The sequence below is a fragment of the Salminus brasiliensis genome, chromosome 18 (assembly GCF_030463535.1).
Source record: "Salminus brasiliensis chromosome 18, fSalBra1.hap2, whole genome shotgun sequence".
Classification (NCBI taxonomy): Eukaryota; Metazoa; Chordata; class Actinopteri; order Characiformes; family Bryconidae; genus Salminus; species Salminus brasiliensis.
Window position 1 is genome coordinate 10,177,163 of NC_132895.1, and position 21,357 is coordinate 10,198,519.

Below are 21,357 nucleotides of genomic sequence, written 5' to 3' on the forward strand. Positions count from 1 at the left end.
CTAGAGATCACAATTTGGTTCTTGTCAAAGTGACGGAGATTTTTCTGCTTGCCGACATTTCCTGCTTTAACACATGAACCTCAAGAACTGTCTGTTCACTTTCTGCCTAATATGTAGATCCCACCCCTAGATCCCATCCCACTGTAACCAGATAATGTTATTCGCTTCATGTCAGTGGTTCTAATGTTATGGCTGATCGGTGTACATTGTATGAGTACATTGTGTGATTTCCTTTTTTAACTTTATATTAGTTATGTTTCTGTTTTAGAATTTAAACACAATGGACACCAAACCTGAAGGCATGTGACGTTTCACTTAATTAAAAAATAAAAACCAAAATAACCCCCAAACAAACAAAATTAATAAAAAAGAATATTTCTTTCCCATAATTTGTAGCTTTAGACAGGTCACATACGTATGTGAGTATTTTACAACAGGTGAAAACATCCTGCAGCCAATCAGATGTCATCATTTGTATAATAATACTGTTGTTGTGTTTATGGGGTGTGATAAAGACATACTGTATATCTGAGGGAGTTAAACTGATGGTTCAGAGTTCAACTGGTAGCCGTTTCGGGGGAGTCAACAGAGATGTTCTATGAACTTTTTGGTTGCTTTTTGGTTTGCAAAGCTTTTCAGGAGAAACTTGGAGAATTGACTTGTTCCTTGTTCAAGCAAAAATGTACTGTTTTCAGGAAACCCACCCTGATCAGTCTGAATTACGGACTTGGAAGGATCAGTCCTGGTTAAAGCACAACAAATAATGATCCTTTATCAAGCTGTTCTATTTGGGGGAGGGCAATTTATGACAAATACCATGTAATGGAGATGGTTGGCACTAATGATGACAGTAACTGGTAGATCTGGTGATCCAGTCAATAGAGGGAACTTGTATGCAGGTGAAAGATATTCTACATTACTTACATTTAGAAGTTTGTACTATTTCCCTTTATATAATGAAAAATGAGAGAAGGGCAACTTCAGCACAGTGGTTCACAGGGTGATGGTGTGCAGATGTCTTAAAGATGGACGTGTTAAGGTGATCTGGAGCAGGCACAACGATTAATTGACATTAGTGCAGTGCATAGATACCTGGTCCCTGAGAGATCTCACCTCGGCTGAGGAGTATCCTGACGATGAGTATCTGGACATGTCAAAGTCATCGTCACTGAAAGAAACAAGATAAGACACCACCTTATACATCAGACAGTCCTTCTCATGCATGCAGCATTATTTCCTGTATAGGCCAGCAGTGGTTCTCAACTGATGAGAAGGTGTAGATGGTATTAGACCAGGGAAGTGAGAATCTGTGCTTTGGATCTCCAGGACTGGAATCAAAAACTGGGGTCCATTCATTCAGATACTGGAATTAAAAGTGTTTTTTTTGGGAGGGGGAGGGGGGATTGGGGGGGGGGGTATTGACCAGATTTGCTGAGTTCAATGAGAGCAATCTACATGCATTATAAGCCAGGGCGAGAGCAATGACACGGCATTTTAGTCAGATTGATTTATCATGGAATCCAGCGGAGGCAATCTGGGCCCATCCATCGATCTTTCTGGTAATTACAGCCTCATTTTAATGGGGATGAGCTCATCGGAGAGCATGAACTAAATGAGGAAGAACATATCAGACATCAGAGAGCAGAGGTGAGAGTAGTAGGTTAAGGCTATGATCTGGTAGTGAGGAACAGAGCCAACTGCATTGGTTTTGACGGAACTGATTATTAATGATTATAAAGCTACTTAACAAACATTATAATGCTTACAGTCAACATTCTAGTACTACACTATATGTCCAAATGTTTGTGGACACCCCTTGTAACGAATGCATTTGACTACTTAATGCACTTGTTGCACTTATTAATGACAGATGTGCAAATGCACACATGTACACACACACACACAGCTTGTCTAGTCCCTGTAAAGAAGTAAAGCCAATAGAATAGGACTCTCTGGAACAGATAAACATGAACATGAACGTGTTGGCACCATGTCTAATGCCAGGCATGAATTAGAGGGGTATTAAGCCGACCAACGCTGAGCTGTGGAACAGTGGAACTGTGTTCTCTGGAATGACGGTGGTGCTCCATCCAATACTTTTAGGATGGGTTGGGGAGATGGGGATCAGGTGGCAGGGTGATCATCCAACATGCAAGAATCCGCAAGAGATTAGCTATAGATAAAGCAAGAGAGAGCGAGAAGGTGCGAGTGCAAGAGAAAGAGAAAGCATGAGTGAGAGAACGAGCTAGAGGAGTGCAAAAAAAAAACAAAAAAAAAAAAAACAGAGGGAGTGAAAGACATGCAAGTAAACAGAGTTACAGAGGGCACAGAGTGAGTGTGAGAGAGAGCATGTGAGAGAAAGTGAGAGTGTGTGTGAGAGTAAAAGAAAAAAAAAGGAAGAGTGAAGTTTACTGAGGGAACAAAGAGGGGAGAAACAGATGAGTTACCTAATGCATGACCCAGTCATAGACAGGGATGAAGTGCGAGGGAATCTCTAGGCAGCTTAGACCAAAAATATTCATCAGAGCTTCCCATCTGAATGAGACACTAACACACTGTGTCTGGTCACCTGATGAGCCGGCAAACAAGTCAATAATCCAGAATAGTCACAAAAACTCGTCGAAAGTAAATAAAATCCAGTGTATCTAAAAAAAAAAATAATAATAAAAAAAAAAAGCTACTTAAAGCCAACTGGACTTCCTCTGCTCACTACAGCACTTTCTATGGCTATGTTTTCTACTGATCATTACGTAGCAAGGACACTACCACTGATTCAGAACATCTGGAAGCAGACGATCTTAAAAATCTCAAACAAACTGACAAGCCGACATGCAGGAAAAATAGATTTAAACAGTATGAACAGAGTCTTCAGAAGCTGAAAGCAGCAGAGACTGAAGCGGATCCATTTGGCCAGGCCTAATTATGTGAATTCCCCCAGTGATAGGCTGTTAATTACACTGCTTTTATGCATGGAATTTTCTCACGCTAATATGAAGCACACCAGATATTATCATTTTAAATGTCTCCATTTTTTAACAGGCTAGAAATTGTATTCAGTAGATTAAAAGAACAAAATATCCATTGAAGGGTCTGGCTTTAGAATGTAAGAGGCTATAAACGTGATAGGATCTTTATTCTATTTTATTATATATATATATATATATATATATATATATTTATTTATTTATTTTATTTTATTTTTTTTAATTGAAGTAGGCAGGAGTTTACTGCTGTTCAGAAGTTTGGAATCACATTAGGTCAATGCTGTAATTTTATTTAAAGAGAACATGCATGAATCCTTTGGAATTATCTTGACTTTGACTTTACCAGTTACTTATAAATTGTGGTCTGGTTGTTATATGAGTCGCAATAATAGATTAAAACAAGCAAACTTGCAACAAAAGTAATAAACACACAAACAGTTGGACTGTTCATGTCTTTTATTGAGCAAATAGAGTAAATATCCACGGTGCAGGCTAGAAAAAGTAAGTGAACCGCTAAATTGGATAACCTATAGATTTAAACATTTCCTGTAGCTGCAAATCAGTTGAATGGAAAGAAGGAATTGTGGACCACTCCTCCCTGCAGTGTGATGTCAGTTTCATCAATATTTCTGGAATGTCTTGTGTGAACAGCCCTTTTACGCCATGTAACAGCAGCTCAATAAGCCAAAACATTCCAAAATAAGAATTGTCCCAATGTTAACAGCATTAAGTTATGAAATGTAATAGAATTATATATTTAAAATCATCTTCTGCCAAGTTTTCTTCATTAAAAACTGATCAACATTCAAGGCGTTATGTATACTAATTCATTATAATCCAATTCTTGATGCTATGGAGATGGATCAGATGTTTTAGAAGCTCTGTTCATGCTTCTGGACAGATTCGAACATAATGTTTTTGCTGTCAAACAAAAACCTTGTATCTCCAAAGTGGCATCTCCAAAACCTTATTAACTTTCTACGGAAGTCAATGTAAAAAATACTTCATTCCAAGTCTGCTTCGAATAATGTCAAAAAGTGGAAAATGTAGATTACAAAAATGGAGCTACATATTTTTGTTACAGTAGCGAGATGTTTCCTACTTATTATTTGAAACCTATGAAAGTATACAGGCTAGCAGAGTAGGATTATTTTACACATATTCCTGCAAGCTGAATGGGATTCACTTTACATTTGGATGAAGATTCCAAACTTCTGCAGTGTGATTCCCTAATGTTAGTGTATGTGCATACTAAAACCTCAACTAGTGCAGAATACTGTACCTGTCTGTATCCAGTGCTACCAGGGGCTTCTCATCAGGGCTCTGGTCTAAGGATGAGTAGCCTTTATTAGGAACAACCAACCTAAAGCAGAAACACCAAGGGAAAGTTAATCAAATCATCCGGAATAAAACAGCATGATAAAAAAAAACATCATCACAAAAACAAATAATAAAAAAAAAGTGAACATGCATATTTAATGTCCCCCACACCAAAAACAACGAAAATTCCTGATAAGTGTGGGACAAGGCTGCATTTAATACCATTAAACCACTGCTACATAAGCCCCTGCACCAGCAAGGCATCCTCCACTTTCCCTCCATAGAACAAAAGACTGGGCTAATCTGCAGTCCACAGGCTCTTCGAGTAGGCCTGTGTCCAGCTAATCTACTGGCCTGTGCTCTGCGCCAGAGTCCTCTCATCTTTTCTAATCCCAGCAGGGGAGCAGCACACAACTCTCTCGAACTTGCCCCTTATTAGCATTCACAGGCTTTCTGCTCTCAGACTTCTACTATCAGAGGAATTTCTGGATCATTTCTGCGGTATCGTTTTGACATACAAAGAAAGCACCATGTTTCCATGTCACTGATGACACAAAAACAGTAAAAACATTAACTGCATGTTTCACCATGTCTCTATTTTTAAAAATAAAGTAGTCTGTAATGTACAAAGTAAACTTATTTATCTCAGCAATAAGAGAGTTTTTGACTGTAGAAAGTCCAGATCAGATGCAGGTAAACCCAAATCAATAAAAAAAAGCAGTGTGACGTGAATGACCGTTGGATTTGGTTCTTAAAACGACACCATGTTAAAATACCAAATTATAGCACTGATTAAGGTGATATTCTAAAACATTAAAAACAGACTTGGGAACTCCTGTTGGTACGAGGTGGGATTGGCCTAAATCTTTTTGACCAATATTATTTATTTATTTATTTATTTATTTATTTTTGGGATCCCAAAGCCTTTATTGGTCTGGAATGTCTGAGACTGGATGCAAGACTCATGGTAAATGGCTGGTAAGAGTTTGCATTAGTCTTCAATCCAAAAAATTATATGCAGCCCCAATAACCAAGATATTATTTAATTATGACCAACTGTGTGAACTCTGGTCAGTCTGGTTGCCTCACCGTGTTCTGGCCATTACGTTGTTTTTCTTGGGCTGCTGATTGACGGGGCTGCCCACCGTTCCGTTCTTCGCTGAGCCCTTCCTGGCCAGCTCTCTCTGTTTCTCTGCAATCAAAGGAAAACATAAAAACATCACGCCCTACATCCTCAGCATCCTGAAGGAAATTACTTTTTTTACCAGCGATAAAGAAGTACCATGGCATCTGATCATCACTGAAAACAATACTGGGCTGAGTGATGTACTCCTGGGAGGAGGGTATTATGTTTAGTTGTGTTAAAAGCCTGTACACTGCTTCTCCCACTAGATTTGATACGGTAAAAAAACAGAGAGTAGATTTCAACACTGCCTTTAACAGGATTCTGCAGCCATGGGTAAGGTTTATATTGCCATCCAGTGGTTGAATAAGGATCCTGTGACCTCACTCATTGCTGCTGCAACTTGCAAAATATCATATGATCTGACCAGCTCTCAGAATGGACTAAATTACTGGCCGATTGCATATTTGGGCTGAACATAAGCCGATACTGATCCATATCCAAACAATCCTTCCATTTCTACCTCATAGTTTTAGTGCTAAGGATGCAAAATCGGACAGCAAACATGCTGCCACTGCTAGACTACACCTATGCCAACAGGACAATTGTGTAAATTAGATTTTTTGCCACAACATTAATTTAAAAATCTGGTCTATTTGCACTGCATGGCGCTATTTAGCAAGTTTTTTATTTAGCAAAACACTTTTTATTATGTTGTACGTTAGAGAAAACAACTCCAATTTTGCATCATTAATAAGAAACTGTTTTGATTATGTATACTGATGATTGCTGAGTACTGCTAGAGTCTGTTTGCATGACCCTGCCTACATTTAAAGCCCCGTTCTAAGCGAGGACATCCTAGGCAATAAAAGTAAATAAACAAGTCTTGACTACTTGACTTCTGTGTGACTTTAAGATGGTGCCCCAATGTGTACTTGTTATTCCTCTGCAGTCCAGAGAGTAATCACCAATTGCTGCCCGACAACTTCAATACAAAACCTAATTAACCAGCAACGTCTGTATTTCACCTGGAGGCCTCTGTGGTGCTCTGGCCTGGGAGTAGAGCAAAGGACACAAAGCAATATGAGACAGCATGGCTGAGTGCTTAATTAATAGCAAAAGGCCTCAATAGACCCATTTCACTCAGTAGAAGCAGCAGCAACAACACTACTCATCAAACAGGTGTGTAAACAAGTCCTACAAATGATCTGTCTCCTGGATGTTCTTAATGGGCTGCTTCCAGGGAACACATTTTGATATACTGATTTTTTGCCTATTTGGCTGAAAGGAGGCAATTTATCTTAGTGATCGACTGGCCAACTTTGGGCTCTTGGGGCTCCAACGCTCAACAGCTGCAGTGATGAGAGGCAACATTATCCTTAGTTGGCTAAAATGAGATGTCATATGTTTAGGCGTGCTCATGTGACTGACAAACCTCTATCACTGGACAAAATTTGTTAATATACATTACCATGGCAACGCACACAGCCTTGAGACAGAGAAGCTGTGCTTTTTAGCTTACTCCTTTTGAGCTGTGGCTGTGGTTTCACAGATCTTTAGGGTTTACTGAAGCTTTGATATCTGTAACTGTTACCAGCCCATACATAGGTGTGAGCTCGAGCCACGAGCTCAAGCTATCATCCCTCTCGTCCTACGACCATTCCCTCTCTAGGTCTGGTGCTAAATTCTGCGGTGAATCTGTGAGGCGAGGGCCCCCGGACGTGAGGGATGATTGGGCACGTGGGGCACTCTCCTAGTTTAGCTCTCCAGATTGCTCAGACTTGAAGAAAGGGCAGAGGCACGTTATCCTTGTGACTGGCCAGGGGTGTGTTATCGTGAACCTGACCACTTTTAGGTCCGCCCAATTCCAAATGGTATAGATGCCAATTTCAACAGTATAGATGGTTTAAATAGTTCTGACCAGAGGAGGAAGAAACCTTGTAAGTCTTGGTTCCACCCAAGGTTTCTTCCTCCAACTCTGAGGGAGTTTTTCCTTGCCACTGTCGCCGTTGGCTGCTCACCGGGGGTCTTGGATCCTTCATGTCTTACGTTATTTCTTCTTTGTCTCGGTCTTTTACTAATTACTAATTATGTAAAGCTGCTTTGTGACAACAAAACAACAGTTGTAAAAGCTATATAAATAAATTTGACTTGACATGGAGAGTAGAGCAATACTGGTGAAACACAGCAGATATTTATTTGACTTTGGGAGGATATTCAGAAGACTTTGAACGTTTGTACTTTGTACACTGGGGGACCTGAGGAGCCAGATTAACTAAAAAAAACTATTTTATTTTTTTAAATCACAGTCATGGGCACACCATTAATTTATATCTTTTTGTGGTTTCCTTCAAATTAGTCTCATAAAGGAATGATAGTTACCTGATGAGCAGGACTGCAGGTATTTACATCTAATGGTAATAATTTGAAGTAACACTTCAGAATTGGGAATCAAAATAAAGGCTTTACAAGTCAAGTTAGTAGTTTTTTACAGGCTTTTTTAAATAATCAATCCATAACTACAACTACACACAGTCTATAATTTTGACTTTTAAAATGCAGGTGAAATTAAAAATCACCAGATATTAATAACCCTTTCTATTTATCCATATTTTAATGATTGTTCGAATAAAATATTCTCCCAGCGTTCTGTAAAAGGTTTGTCCAACCAGACGTAGGTTGCTACAAAAAACTAGATTACTGTGTTTAGGTCAGTTGTATGTTATGTGCAACTATGTGCGTCCGTAAACAGACTGATAGCTTTGTGCTAACGGACAAGCTGTACCCACACAGAGGCCAGAGCACTCTGACCTGTGGTATTTGACAGATCAGTGGCTGGATAAAAGAAAACTCACCAATCTTCACTTGCAGTGGGGAAGGTTTGTAGTTGATAGCCATGGACTCTGCCTCCCTTGTGTCCGAGTCGGGCTCTGATGTGGATGTCGCTGCTGGGTCCTTGAGATACACAGGCACACACAAAAACAAATCAATCCACAAAACAACCAACAATGCATTCCTAAAGGTAAGCAAAGGGGGAGGGGGATATGAAGCAAAAATGGAAATCGATAAAAGCTATTTTTTATTGATCAGTGTAATAAATGGGAGTCATGTGTTACATCCTGACTCCCCATGTTATAAAGGTTTATGAAGAGATCTTAGCTGGAGGTAAACCTGATAAGAGAGAAACAGCAGCAGCAATGCTATGCATAAACAATAGGCTCTGGTGAGGCAGAGCCTCCAGAGACTGTCTAGACAGGCTGAGCATGGTGATTAAGGTGCTGCTGGTTCCGTTCCCCTCAAACGCCATGACTCAGCAGAACCCCATCGGCCTTAGAAGAAACGTCCCATCTGAACCTTTCTCTCAGAGCGTGTCAGACTCAACCAGCTGTGCCTCACCTGCTCAATGACAGAGTCCTGAGAGACATGAAAAAGCCTAGCGCTGAGGAAGAAATTCAGTGCAACCTTCAGCCACAAAGAGCATATTTGAGTCCTCCAGTTTATTTCTTTTTTTAGCTTGATAAAAGATTCATGCATCTTCATAGCCTCTGGTTATTTTTTCAGACTCTATTACTATTACTTGTTGACTTTAGCCAAGTTTTTTTGAACAAAATCTGTGCTTGCTTTTGCCAGCTGTGAGGTTTTAGCCTATAACTTGATGATGCAATTAAAAGGCTTTACTTTTACCATCACCTAGGCCTCGGCAATATTTTAATGATGCTGAGGCACAGGGTCAGTACAGTAAAGTTAAAAAGTAACAGACGTGCCGAGTTTGTTTGGAAGGGAGAATCAAGCAAACCTGGATATAGAGCTGGGCAATATGATGATATTTTATCGTATCGTGATAACAATATGCTTTTCTAAGCATATTGAGGATACTGTTGGTGCTAATAAACACTGATCAGCTGCAGGTTCTATTACAAACAGTGTAATTAGACTGGTTTAATTAGATGAAGTGCAGCAGATGTTGTATGGGAGAGTATCTGAATAGTAGTTCTATTATTCTGAAGAGTTGTTTATAATAATCTCTTGCTACTGATGTATTCAGTCTGTGATTACATGTATTGTGATAAACATTGTGTTTCATGAAAGTATTTAAACACTGTATTTTTACTAGATCGCTCAACCCTGCGTGGTATCTAAATGTGTGTGATTTGAACCTCAGTTAGCTTGAACACAGACTGGGATGTTTGTATGAAGCGTGCTGGCTAACTTATCCAAATATATCTACATAGTGCTCATACACTCAAGTCTTAATTTGCCTTTCTGTTTCTCCCAACACCGGTCACTGACCTTTGGTCTTTGCTTTTATATATATATATATATATATATATATATATATATATATATATATATATATATCAGATCTTTCTACTTTCTTCCCAATTTGGACCACCAAGTACCCAACCCATACATACTGCTTTCCCACTAACATTTACATTTACGGCATTTAGCCAACACTCTTGTCCAGAGCAACTTACAAAAGTGCTTCACTGTTTATTCAAGAATAACCTCAGCTAGTTTGAATAGATTAAAATTCAAAGATACCTTAATCTTAGACATTACTAAACACAAGTCAATATGGAGACCATAGTACTCTACTCTCATTTGAAGACAGCGAGCGACTCTACTGTTCGGACACCCAGGGGAAGCTCGTTCCACCACTTTGGTCCCAGGACAGAAAACAGCCTGGATGCTTGCGGATCTGCTTTTGACCATTACAATCAAGTACGGAGGGGCCGGTCCAGTCTTTGTAATCCAGCTACAGAGCCAGTGAAGAGAACACAGCATTGGAGATACATGACTGAACTTAAAAAGGCTGACATGGCTGAACTGAGCTAATGCTACCCAGCTTCTCTCTCCTGATTCAGAGCAGTTTAACGTTTGTAGGTCATTGTTGTCAGACTGGCGTGACCCAACACTTACTGAGATTATAAATAATAACTAATATTGCGCTTGTCCACTTAGTTTTTCACCTTGTGACGAAACTGAACTCTGAACTAAACACACCCTCATTTTGACACTGTTTGTTTGTGTGATTGTCTCTCTCTATTAAACCACTAAGACCCCTGATGACTCACGCCTGATTATAAAGAACAATCTAACCACTGTACAAAACCCTCAGGACAGGCAAAAGCTGCATACTTAAAGAATACGCTCATCAGAGAGACAGTTCGTAAGGAAAAAAGAAGAGAATCCAGTGTCCTTCTGCAGTGCTGATAAAATCTAATGATCAGATAAAAGGCAAGAATTTGATAAATCATCCATGTAGCATGAAAACTAGGTTTCTCTGAAATGGTAACTTTGCATAAGTTTTACTGCAACTTCTAATACAAGTTATTAAGAGGTTAAGAAGGTATGTTAGACCTGTTTCTATCAGTGCATTTTTCATGAAAGGTTAAGGGGCAGCTAGCATGATTGCATTAAGTACATAAACAGAGCTACAAGGTTTATGACATGACATGACCTTTATACCCCTCCCTTCTTCCAGGGCTGCTTCCCATTCTGGACTGCTCCTCAGCAAAGAAATAAAGAGACAGGCGAATCTTTTTAGACACCAAAGCAACCACCTAGTATTTCCTACATGGACAGCATCCCAGTGTTCTGCTCGGTTTGTAAGGTTTGGGCCCTGTGTGACATCACCGGGGACTGGGAGGAGAACAGAGGGTGTCTGTTGGAGGAAGAGCTAGAGTACGACACTCTGCCAAACAGAGCCTCCATTTACCAAACACACAAGCCTGGCCTTATTACGAGCAGCCAGAAGCACGTCATGAAGCAGTCAGAGCAGCGGCTCGGCTCGCTCATAGCAGGTCGACACGCTAAACATAGCAGCCGTCAGACTAGAGATATTCTTGACCAAAAGGTCTCCGACAAGGCTCACAGAACTGAAAGCAGGGCTGACCACTACGATACATCACTGTCTGACCTTCCTCAAAACACCCACAACAAGATGGAACGTCAAGGAAGAGGAACTGGAGTGGAGTGATGTACACATGGCGAAGAGGCTCATACAAACGCAGCTGAAGTGAGGAGAAGTGCCTTCACAGCCACAAAGGCACAAAAGATACCATTTACTGCTCCTTCTGGAGCGGTCACGAGTACTCTGTGAGGCTTCATTGCTTCAGCTGAGGATAATATAGTTGATTTGAATGAATTTCCTCAGCAATGATTAATTGATAATTTCCCCGATGATCATGCATATTTTCTCCCATTGCTCTCTGTTACAGAAAGAATCAGAGCCCAATTGAGTTGCATGTGTTTAAGTGCATTTTTCTGCCACACAGTAGGAACAATCAGCTACTCTGGTATTCAGTTAAACATTTATTCACGTTTACATTGACGGCATTTAGCCGACGCTCTTATCCAGAGTGACTTCCTTCATAAAATGCTTCTCTATCTACTCAAGAAAAACCTCAGCTAGTTTGAATAGACTAAAAATTCAAAGATACCTCTAATCTTAGACTCTACTAAATACAAGTCAGTATGGAGACCATAATACTCTACTCTTCACCCAAGTACTCTCGGAAAAGGAGGGTCTTCAGTCTGCGTTTGAAGACAGTGAGCCGTTCGGACACCCAGGGCAAGTTTTGTTCCACCACTTTGGAGCCAGGTCAGAAAGAAGCCTGGACGCTTGTCTTCCGTGGATTTTGAGGGATGGCAGGTCGAGCCGAGCAGTGGAAGCTGGAAGGGCTCTTGGTGCAATCGGCTTTTGACCATTGCCATCAAGTACGGAGGGGCTGGTCCAGTCTTGGCTTTGTAGGCCAGCCTCAGGGTTTTGAATCTAATGCGGGCAGCAGCTACAGGAAGCCAGTGAAGAGAACGCAGCAGTGGAGTAACATGTCTGAACTTTGAATGTCTGAAACATTAAAACGCTCTGAGAAAACAAACAAACAAACAAATAAATAAACAAGAACTACTCTGCTACTCTTTAGGCTGCTTCTGGAATGCCGGGGAGAAATCCCAAGGCTAAAAATCCAACTGAACACTACTGGGTTTTATCAGGGCTGTGATTTGTGGCAGTTCCTGTCCAAATATTTGTGGACACCCCTTCTAACAAATGCATTCAGCTACTTTACGTTGCAACCATTGATGACACAGATGTGCAAATGCTCACACACAGCTTGTCTAGTCCCTGTAGAGAAGTACTGCCAATAGAGTAGGATTCTCTGGAGCAGATATGCCTGATTCAAGTGTGGGCTAGAGGGGTATAAAGCCCCCCAGCATTGAGCTGTGGAGCAGTGGAAGAACTGTGTTCTCTGGAATGATAGATGGTGCTTCATCCAATACTTCTGAGATGAGTTGGGGAGTTGGGGATGATGAGGTGGGGTGGTAATGATCCAACATCCTGACCTCACTAACGCTCCTGGTGCTGAAACCAATCAAGTCCTCACAGCAGTGCTCCTTCGAAATCTAGTAGAAAGCAATCTTCCCTGCACAGTAGAGACAGTTACTCCAACAAAAGCAGGATAAACTATTTTCAATACCCTTGATTTTGGAAGAAACAATGAATGAGCAGGTGTCCCAATACTTTTCTGTCCATAAAGTGTATTTCAGATAAAGTTTATTATATTAAACATCACCACGAGTGACTTTGTGAGCTTGATTGTGAGCATGTTGTCAAGGACATGTTGTTAAGGAGGTGATAAACCAGAGATAAGACTATCAGAGATTGACCAGATCTACCACAGCTTGCCTCAGCTAGAACCAAAAACAAAGCAAAGGTGACGTTAACGTCAAGACTAGAATACCTACAAAATGCTGGTAAACACAATATATTGCCTTTGGCAAATTAAATCTTTGCAAATTTAGCCCCGCCAGGACACAGATTTCCACTTTTCTCCAGGCAAGATTTCACAGTGTGTTGGAAAACATTTTTGTGCTGCTGCTATGCTCCATATTTGGTCTTTGAGCACCCAAAACCAATCAGAGATCCTCTGCTTGATTCCTTTGAAGAGATACTGGATCTTTTTCTTTTTACTTTAATTTTGTAATTTTTTTCTTCAAACGTTTTTACTCACCGATCTGATCCGAGTGTCTTAACGCTGACTATCGGATGATACCGATCTCTGTGCTTCTACGTATAAGTAATACAGCCCCACAACTTCGGTAACATGTGCTAATACACAATAGTAAACACCAGTAAAATCACTGTAATCAGGCTAAATTTTAATATTTACATTTATGGCATTTAGCTGACACTCTTACCCAGAGCGACTTACAAGGTTACTTGTATTACAGAGGTGGGTCAGTGTAGTGTTAGGAGTCTTGCCAAAGGACTCTTATTGATGTAGCGCAGCATAGTCACCCAAACCGGGATTCGAACCCCAGCCTCCCACATGGTGTGGTAGCTCAGTGACAGGTAGTGTTATCTGTTGCGCCACACAAACCACCATATGATTTACTTTGTTCGGAGCAACATTTTAAACAGCTAATTTAAACTCTATAGTGTTTAATATCTTACAGTCCAGTCTGACTGACCTACCTGACCCAGTTCTTTTACAACTCTGCAGTCTAATCATTTAGTGTGTGTGCATTAGCATTAGCATTAGCCTCCTCCCCGGTTCTGAATGCACCGTTCAGAGCTGGTTTAGAACCAAAGAGCAGAGCATTTCCACCATAGTTCCAACCAGGAGTAAAGACGGGGCAGGATGAACGTAAGATCTTCCCAAATGTAGATCTAATATTTTTGTTGTTACACAACTACAACCAGGCTGGGTGGTTTTGGCAGTGTCCTCCTCTCCCTCTCTGACTAGATTAACTAACCCACTCTATACCTGCTGCTCTGTGCTGTTGCTGCGTCCATTTACAGCGAGGCTCTGAGCTGAAGTTTTCCTCTTCCGTGAACTTTCCGTTCCACCTTAAATAACGCAGCAGTTACGCTCTGCTGTTGAACTGTACACAATGTAACAGCGGCTCTATTTAAGGCGGAATGGAGAGTTCACTTTAGAACCAACTGTAGCTTTTGTTTCGGCTGCTTACTGGTAACATCACAGCATTTACCAGCTCAAATAAAGCTCTGTTTTGTGTTGCTCAGCGAAACAATGCCACAGATGAACTCTGTGTAGGGTACTTTTGGGAAAAAATGTGAAGTTTGTCTGCAGCAGCTGAGGAACACATCTTTGGATGGTGCCTAGAGGATGTCAAATGGCACTCTACTACAGCAAACCTAAGGATCAGAGGTGGACTGGAACCCTAAAAGCTGAAATTCTATCCACTAAAAATGCCAGGATCGGCCCCCTATCCCGAGTCGGGACATCTAAGGATCGGGACAGGTACTAAAACCTGTTAAACTGTCCCGATTACTCAATTAATATTCAAACTCAAATTGGCACATTACTAAACCACTAACCACCAATAGTGATAGCTCTGTTTCCGTCATTCGTGAACAGTGAACCGTTAGTGTGAAGCTGCAAAACATGTTCACTGTTGACATCACTCCAGTGAACACAGACAGGCTAAATAACAGAGGCTATAGGAGCTCCTTCTTATCCAGCATTCAGCTCCTTTCAGAAACAGCCGTACATAGAGGTACTGTTCATACAGCTCCACTAATTAGACAGAGCAGGGGCTCAGAGCGGCCTGTTAAACCTGATCTCACCGCTCACAGCACAGCACAGCACAGCGAGCGTCTGTGAGCGTGTGAGACACGACAGCTAGCTAGTGTCATTGCGAACATGGAGACAGGAGCAGCGTCTGTTAGCATTACACAGCAGTGACGAGACTGACGTTTCACCAGCGAGATGAATCGGTTCTGACTCTCAGACAAATGTGTTAATTAGCAAATGCGCACACTGGAACCGCCAAATACATCATTTCTTAATTACGGGCAGAATGATACACTTGGCCCATGACATTTTAAATATTTGATTTAGTGAATAATAATGGACTCTGAAATAAAGAAATCATGCTTGTCAGCTACAGGACTGGGTTTAAGACTGTTGTTAAATTCATTCTGATCAGAAAATCGCTGGATCGAATCCCGGGGCACGCTGCTTGCCATCAGCAGCCGGAGTTGGGTTAATGGCACCTATTCCCTACATCACTCCTACAGTGATGCTGCTCAGCACAGGCATCTGTTGGCTGTTGTATCGGAGCTGGGGAGCTGCGCTTTCCTCCGAGCTGCCGGTGCTGGCTGCCCAGTGATGCTGCATCAGAGGTGGTGGCTGGTTTTTCATGTGTTGGAGGAGACATGCTAGTCTTTGCTGGGTATCACCACTGATTTCCAGGATCGAATCGAATTCAATTTGATTTCCGATTCATTTGATTCAATTCAATATCGATTCATTTAGGGATATTTTAGTAACAATATGTTTTGTTTGAATATGAAGAGATTTTCAGAGAACTAATGTTGTAAATGTACAAGGAACACTCAACCTACCATTCTTAGAAAGATTGAAAACTGTTAAAATCTAAAAATACAGCGTTTATATAAACTCTTTGAGTTTGCCGTGGTGCTACGATGAAAAAATTATGCAATGCAATGCGTCTCACTTGGCCAAGCAAATACACAACAGGTGGACTTTTGAGAGCTGCCTGTGAGGCTAAGTTGAGTGTGTGGGCGAAACATCCAATGTGTAACAAGCCGGTTAACTTCACAGCATGTGTCACCCTTGTCTGTAAAACATGAGACATGAGTCTCCATCCGGCAGTGATATAGTGAGCCGTAATTGTTAGGTACGAATCCATTGCTCTGGATGTCCAGCTATCACAGGTAAGGGCCACTCTCTCTGACGACTTAAGTGAACTTTAAATTTTGGCAGAAGCCATGTTACATTAGATAGAGAATAACAGGCAACATGGCATCTGCACATGTATATCCATCTATGTACATCCACCACAATTCTTAGCTATGCCTATCACATGTTAACTCATATCACTCCTATTCCTAACAACTGAACCGCTTATTCGATTCACCTTAGCTGAACCTTAGCTCATCACTACCGCACTATTCACTACAGCTGCTTCTGATCAACTATCTTTACCTAAACACACAGTCCCCAGCTCCAAGCACAGACAGCCTTTGATACAGCAACAGTGACCTCACTGTGTTAGCAGGCTGTTAGCCTGTAGTTAAGAACACACTGTTCTCTCAGGTCCTCTAGGAAGGAGGAGGGCAGCGCTGTGTTTTTGGGGAACATGCACAGGCATGGTCAAAAAGTGGGGTCCCTCTGGAAAATGTCCCAAAAGAAGGGAAATGAGCTGGAAAACTGGCACTGAGCCGGCGATGGGAAAACCCCAACTTGACCAGGGGAAGGAAAAGGGCATGCGTCCAAATCACATGAAGAACCAAGACACTGAGCTCAACCTGAGAGAACAAATGAAGGGCTAAAGCTGTGCAGCACTCCCAGCTTCAGTCGCTGCAGAGGAGTGTTATTTTCCTTTCGAAAATATCAGGCACCAGACTGAGCACACAAAACTGCTCAAGCAACACATGAAACGCTAAATAATTCAGGCTGGATTGGCAGTTGTGAAAAGGAGCATGCTGAGTGTAATCTTGACATATGAGTGAATGATAAAGTCAGTGTGTCATGCAGATCTGCCACCCAAAAAAAAAAACTCTCTCAAACATGCAGGCTATCATAATTTCATCACAAACCAAACCGACACTGATTTTGCATGAGAACACCATGTACAGTCTCTATACAGATACAGATAGAAGATACACCCTGTGCCACTGAAACAGCTCATTCTGGAAGACCTCTGAAGGTGGCATCTATGGTATCTGGCTTCAAGACATCCATTTACATTCAAGGCATTTAGCAGACGCTCTCCCTCACTGTGCACTTAGAAAATATCCTTAGCCAAGTTGTAAAGGCTTAAATCCAAAAGATACTACTTAATACAAAAGTCAGTATGAAGGACACTGGGGAATTGGCCTTCCAAACTGGGCAGAAAATGGGGTATAATTAGAAATTAGGATTATAACAAATCAGGAATAAGGAAGTGATAGGGGGGATTTAGAAGATACCAGTCTATTAAACAATCAGTATGGAGACCACAGTTCTCAACATACACTACACTTTAACTTAATACTCTTTGCAATTGAAGACAGCGAGCGACTCTGCCTTTCGTCCCACCACTTCGGTGCCAGGACAGAAGAATAAGCCTGGATGCTTGTCTTCCAGCAGATCCCTGTTGTAGGACCTGATGTTGTACAAGTGATGTAAAGTAAAACAGGACTCATGAGACTAGAAGACCTTCCATTGCTCCAAAGTCTGGTTCCACTGCTCATATGTTCAACTTCAGTGCACAGGACTCATTGTGGTCACTCTGACCAACATAGCCTCACAAACACCAGGGGTCACTGATCTGTGTCATATTCTTCTTTCCACCTTCAGTAAAAACAGGTGATTTTTCAGCTTGCAGACTCTCTAACCGTGTCCAAAACTCTGCCCGATTCACTGTGCCCTACATGCGAAAATTCAGATCACTATATAGAGCACTATATAGAGAGCAGAATTCGACAAGGTAGTGAATGATTTCAGACACCCTTCTTAAGTGCGAGTTCACTGATGTGCGCCAATAGATTGCATTGCATAAACAATCTGACCGCCAATCTGACTTCCAATCTGAAGCTGCGCACCTTCTTCTGCAAACCAGACAACGCAACGAAATGTGGGTATTTCTTGTCTGATTGGATACATAGTTGTTAAGCTACTTACTGTGGTGGACTGCGTGATCATTGTAGTGCACTAAAAATATACCACCACGAAATGGCCAAAAAAATGTAGTTAATAGGGCACATTACGGCTTCTGCTTTAGAGGACATCTGTTGTCATGATGGAGTAAATCATGGATTACTGTTTCTCTTCCTTTAGCAAGAGCCCGGCTCATAATTTTTGTATCAGTATTCATAAATGATAGCAAAGGCAGCAACTGGAATTCTCATATTTTGTCTGATTACTGCTGTGAACCTTTTAAAGAAAGGCACTAGTATGGACCAAAAAGTGCTTGTTAAAACCTGGAGGTACCTACCACAGTTGGTACATACCAACTGTCATCTATGATAACCAACTGTTCAGCCACTATCAAACATACATTGTTAACCAAGTTAATCAAAATTACTCACTTCATCTGTGAGTGCTCATGATGTCTTGGCTTGTCGGGGTACGGTGTGTCGGTGCTTGTAGGCACACACCCTTTTTCAAGCAGAAGCAATTTTGTAGGGTTCAAAATCCAACACCGTCACTCTCAGCTGAACTCTACAAAAAAAGGGCTGGTTTTGAAATCTATGGTAGGGACTAGTGTTGCACCGATACTGGAACTTACACAGAACATTCTTGTTTGTATGCTTTGTTATTAAACCATTTAACACCCAGTAAAAGCCAGTCATAAATAGCTTTTACCATTAAACAGACATTTAATGGAACGTTTAGCACTTTTTGTTTATATTTGGTGTTTTTTTGGGTTCTGAAACTAAAAGCTGAGTTTCAGCAGCTTATTTAAAGGCCACACATTGAGGTTTAGTACCTTTTTACATAGAGACGTGTACTTGAATGTGAAATTGTTGCATCAGCACTTCTTGCTACTAAACTGGCATTTTTTTCCACTGCTCTGAAATGTACATTTAAAACACCAATTAAAAAGCTGTTTGGTCAAGCTTTTTTGGTTTCTGCATTGTGGCAATTTTAATTTTGTATATCTCTGAAACTTTGAAAATGTGAATTTACCCAACCAGTAAATGCCCAGTCTTTTTTGGGATATAAAAAGTGGAACGCCATAAATACCAGGATTTACAGCCATCTAGCGAGTATTTAAATCAGAGTTGGGGTCAGTATCTGTACTCTGTATCAGCAGATACTGGAAAATCTGGTATCGGAAAGGAAAAAGTGGTATCGGTGCATCCCCAGCAGGAACAACCATGGAGGCCTTAAGACCATACTTCCTCCACAGTGCCTGTCACAGCAGTGTCACTACACAGATGCTACTATGCCGACCTTTGTTCTCTGCAAAGATATCCTCAGAACCTCACACTCTGCTAAAGCCAAGAGATTTATTATAGCTCCTAATAAAAGCAGGTGTTATGGCTTACATGGCGAGGGTCATTCCATGTCAACTCCACCGAGGCACGACACCATTCATTACACACAATATTAGCAGAGCCTGAAAATCGATGTAAAATGCACCACTTCTGCCTTTACTGTGGCCACTGAATGCAACTGTCTTCGCCTTGGTTCATAAAACATAAAGATGAACGTCTGAGGAGGACTAATTCTGATTAATGGAGTTGAGTCATCATTCATGCAGGAATTAAATCTAAATGAAAAGAAGACACTAATTACTTTAACTACGTTTACATGCACATCAGACGTTCGACATTAGTCTGAGTAAGACTGACAGGCTAAACTCTCAAAATAAGGTCCTATAAAGGGTTCTTTGAGCAATGCCATAGAGGAACTATGTGTAGTTCCATTAAGAACCAATTTTGTGCAATAGCTGTAAGTGTAGAGAACCTTTTAAAGGTCAATGTAAAGGTTCTTCACACTCAAACACTCAAATCTCTTTTTCAAAAAAATGGGGGTCTTTCATGTATTGCTCAAAGAATCCTTTGTAGCACCTTTATTTTTCATGTACATTTACATTTAAGGCATTTAGCAGAAGCTCTTATCCAGAGCGACTTACAAAAGTGCTTTGCTATTTACCCAAGAAAAACCTCAGCTAGTTTGAATAGACTAATAATTTAAAGATACCTCTAAGTTTAGACTCTACTAAACACAGGTCAATACCACTCTGCTATTCACCCAAGTATTCTCGGAAGAGGTGGGTCTTCAGTCTGCGTTTGAAGACAGCGAGCGACTCTGCTGTTCGGACACCCAGGAGAAGCTTGTTCCACCACTTCGGTGCAGGACAGAAAAAAGCCTGGACGCTCGTCTTCCGTGGATTTTAGGGATGGCGGGGCGAGCCGAGCCGTACTTGAAGCTCGAAGGGCTCTTGGTGCGGATCGGCTTTTGACCATTGCCATCAAGTACGGAGGGGCCGGTCCAGTCTTGGCTTTGTAGGCCAGCCTCAGGGTTTTGAATCTGATGTGGGCAGCAGCTACAGGAAGCCAGTGAAGAGAAAGCAGCAGGTGTCCCTAGTGTCCCTAAGCTACGCTTATGTAGATATCACAGTTTGATAACCAGAGTCTGACTGAGGCAGATACTGGTCGGACTCTTCGAGGAGAATTTGGGCATTAGCTTTTAGCTTATGCTGCGCCACTGACTCAAATACAGTCTTTGCTGATATTTAGAGGCTTGTCTGGGAGCACCACACATGTGATGACAGCTTTTTGGCGCCAAAACAAATATAAGTGATAAAAGACGAAAGAGCCAAACTACTGGTGGCGGCCGTGCTGTTGCATCCCTCAATTAACATTTAGTCAAAAACAGAAATTTAGCAGCATTTAAAAACAAGCCTGTTTTCATTTTAAGCCACCATGACTTAAAATGAATTCATTCAGAGGGTCAGCCGCTTAAAATGAAACAGCACAGAATATCAAAGCGTCTTTAGAAAGCCAGACGAATCTGGTCTGACTTTTATGAAGGTTGAACACTTCTGTAAGACACTGTACAAATGAACCGTCTAACACCATAAAAACCTCCAATGTGTCCTATGAGCATAGCTAATCACACATGCTCCTGATGAATGTTTTATGGGTGTTTTGATAAATGAAGGCCTTTATATGCGTATCAGTAGTTAGCACAACATACTGCTCTCTCAATTAGGCATGTCTTTTTGCAGATTTAATGATGAATACATTAATTTCTCTTTACAAAAGGCCAAACAACAAAAATCCTTTTAAAAATGACATACTCTGTACTGAAAAAGATAAAGACTTTGAAAAGTTTTTATATATAAATATAAACAACACAGGGGCAAAAAGGCATAGGACGCAGAGGTCAGATTCACAGACGTGTCTAAATTTCTATTATACATAATTGTCCTACTTCAAAA

General features: G+C 41.0%; 1 protein-coding gene across 2 annotated transcripts in view; it reads right to left on the minus strand.

The window, feature by feature from the left end:
• The window catches only part of fam219aa (family with sequence similarity 219 member Aa), a 30,246-nt gene that overhangs the window by 4,052 nt on the left and 4,837 nt on the right, over positions 1–21,357 (minus strand). The window contains exons 2-5 of one of the 2 annotated variants that reach the window (XM_072662371.1): positions 8,283–8,382; positions 5,394–5,496; positions 4,267–4,347; positions 1,114–1,168 (exon numbers count right to left, since the gene is read on the minus strand). In XM_072662371.1, coding sequence (XP_072518472.1) covers positions 1,114–1,168; positions 4,267–4,347; positions 5,394–5,496; positions 8,283–8,382 — 339 coding nt within the window. Of the gene's footprint in view, positions 1–1,092; positions 1,169–4,266; positions 4,348–5,393; positions 5,497–8,282; positions 8,383–21,357 lie in introns of both variants that reach the window. The other variant, XM_072662370.1, reaches the window with a different exon arrangement.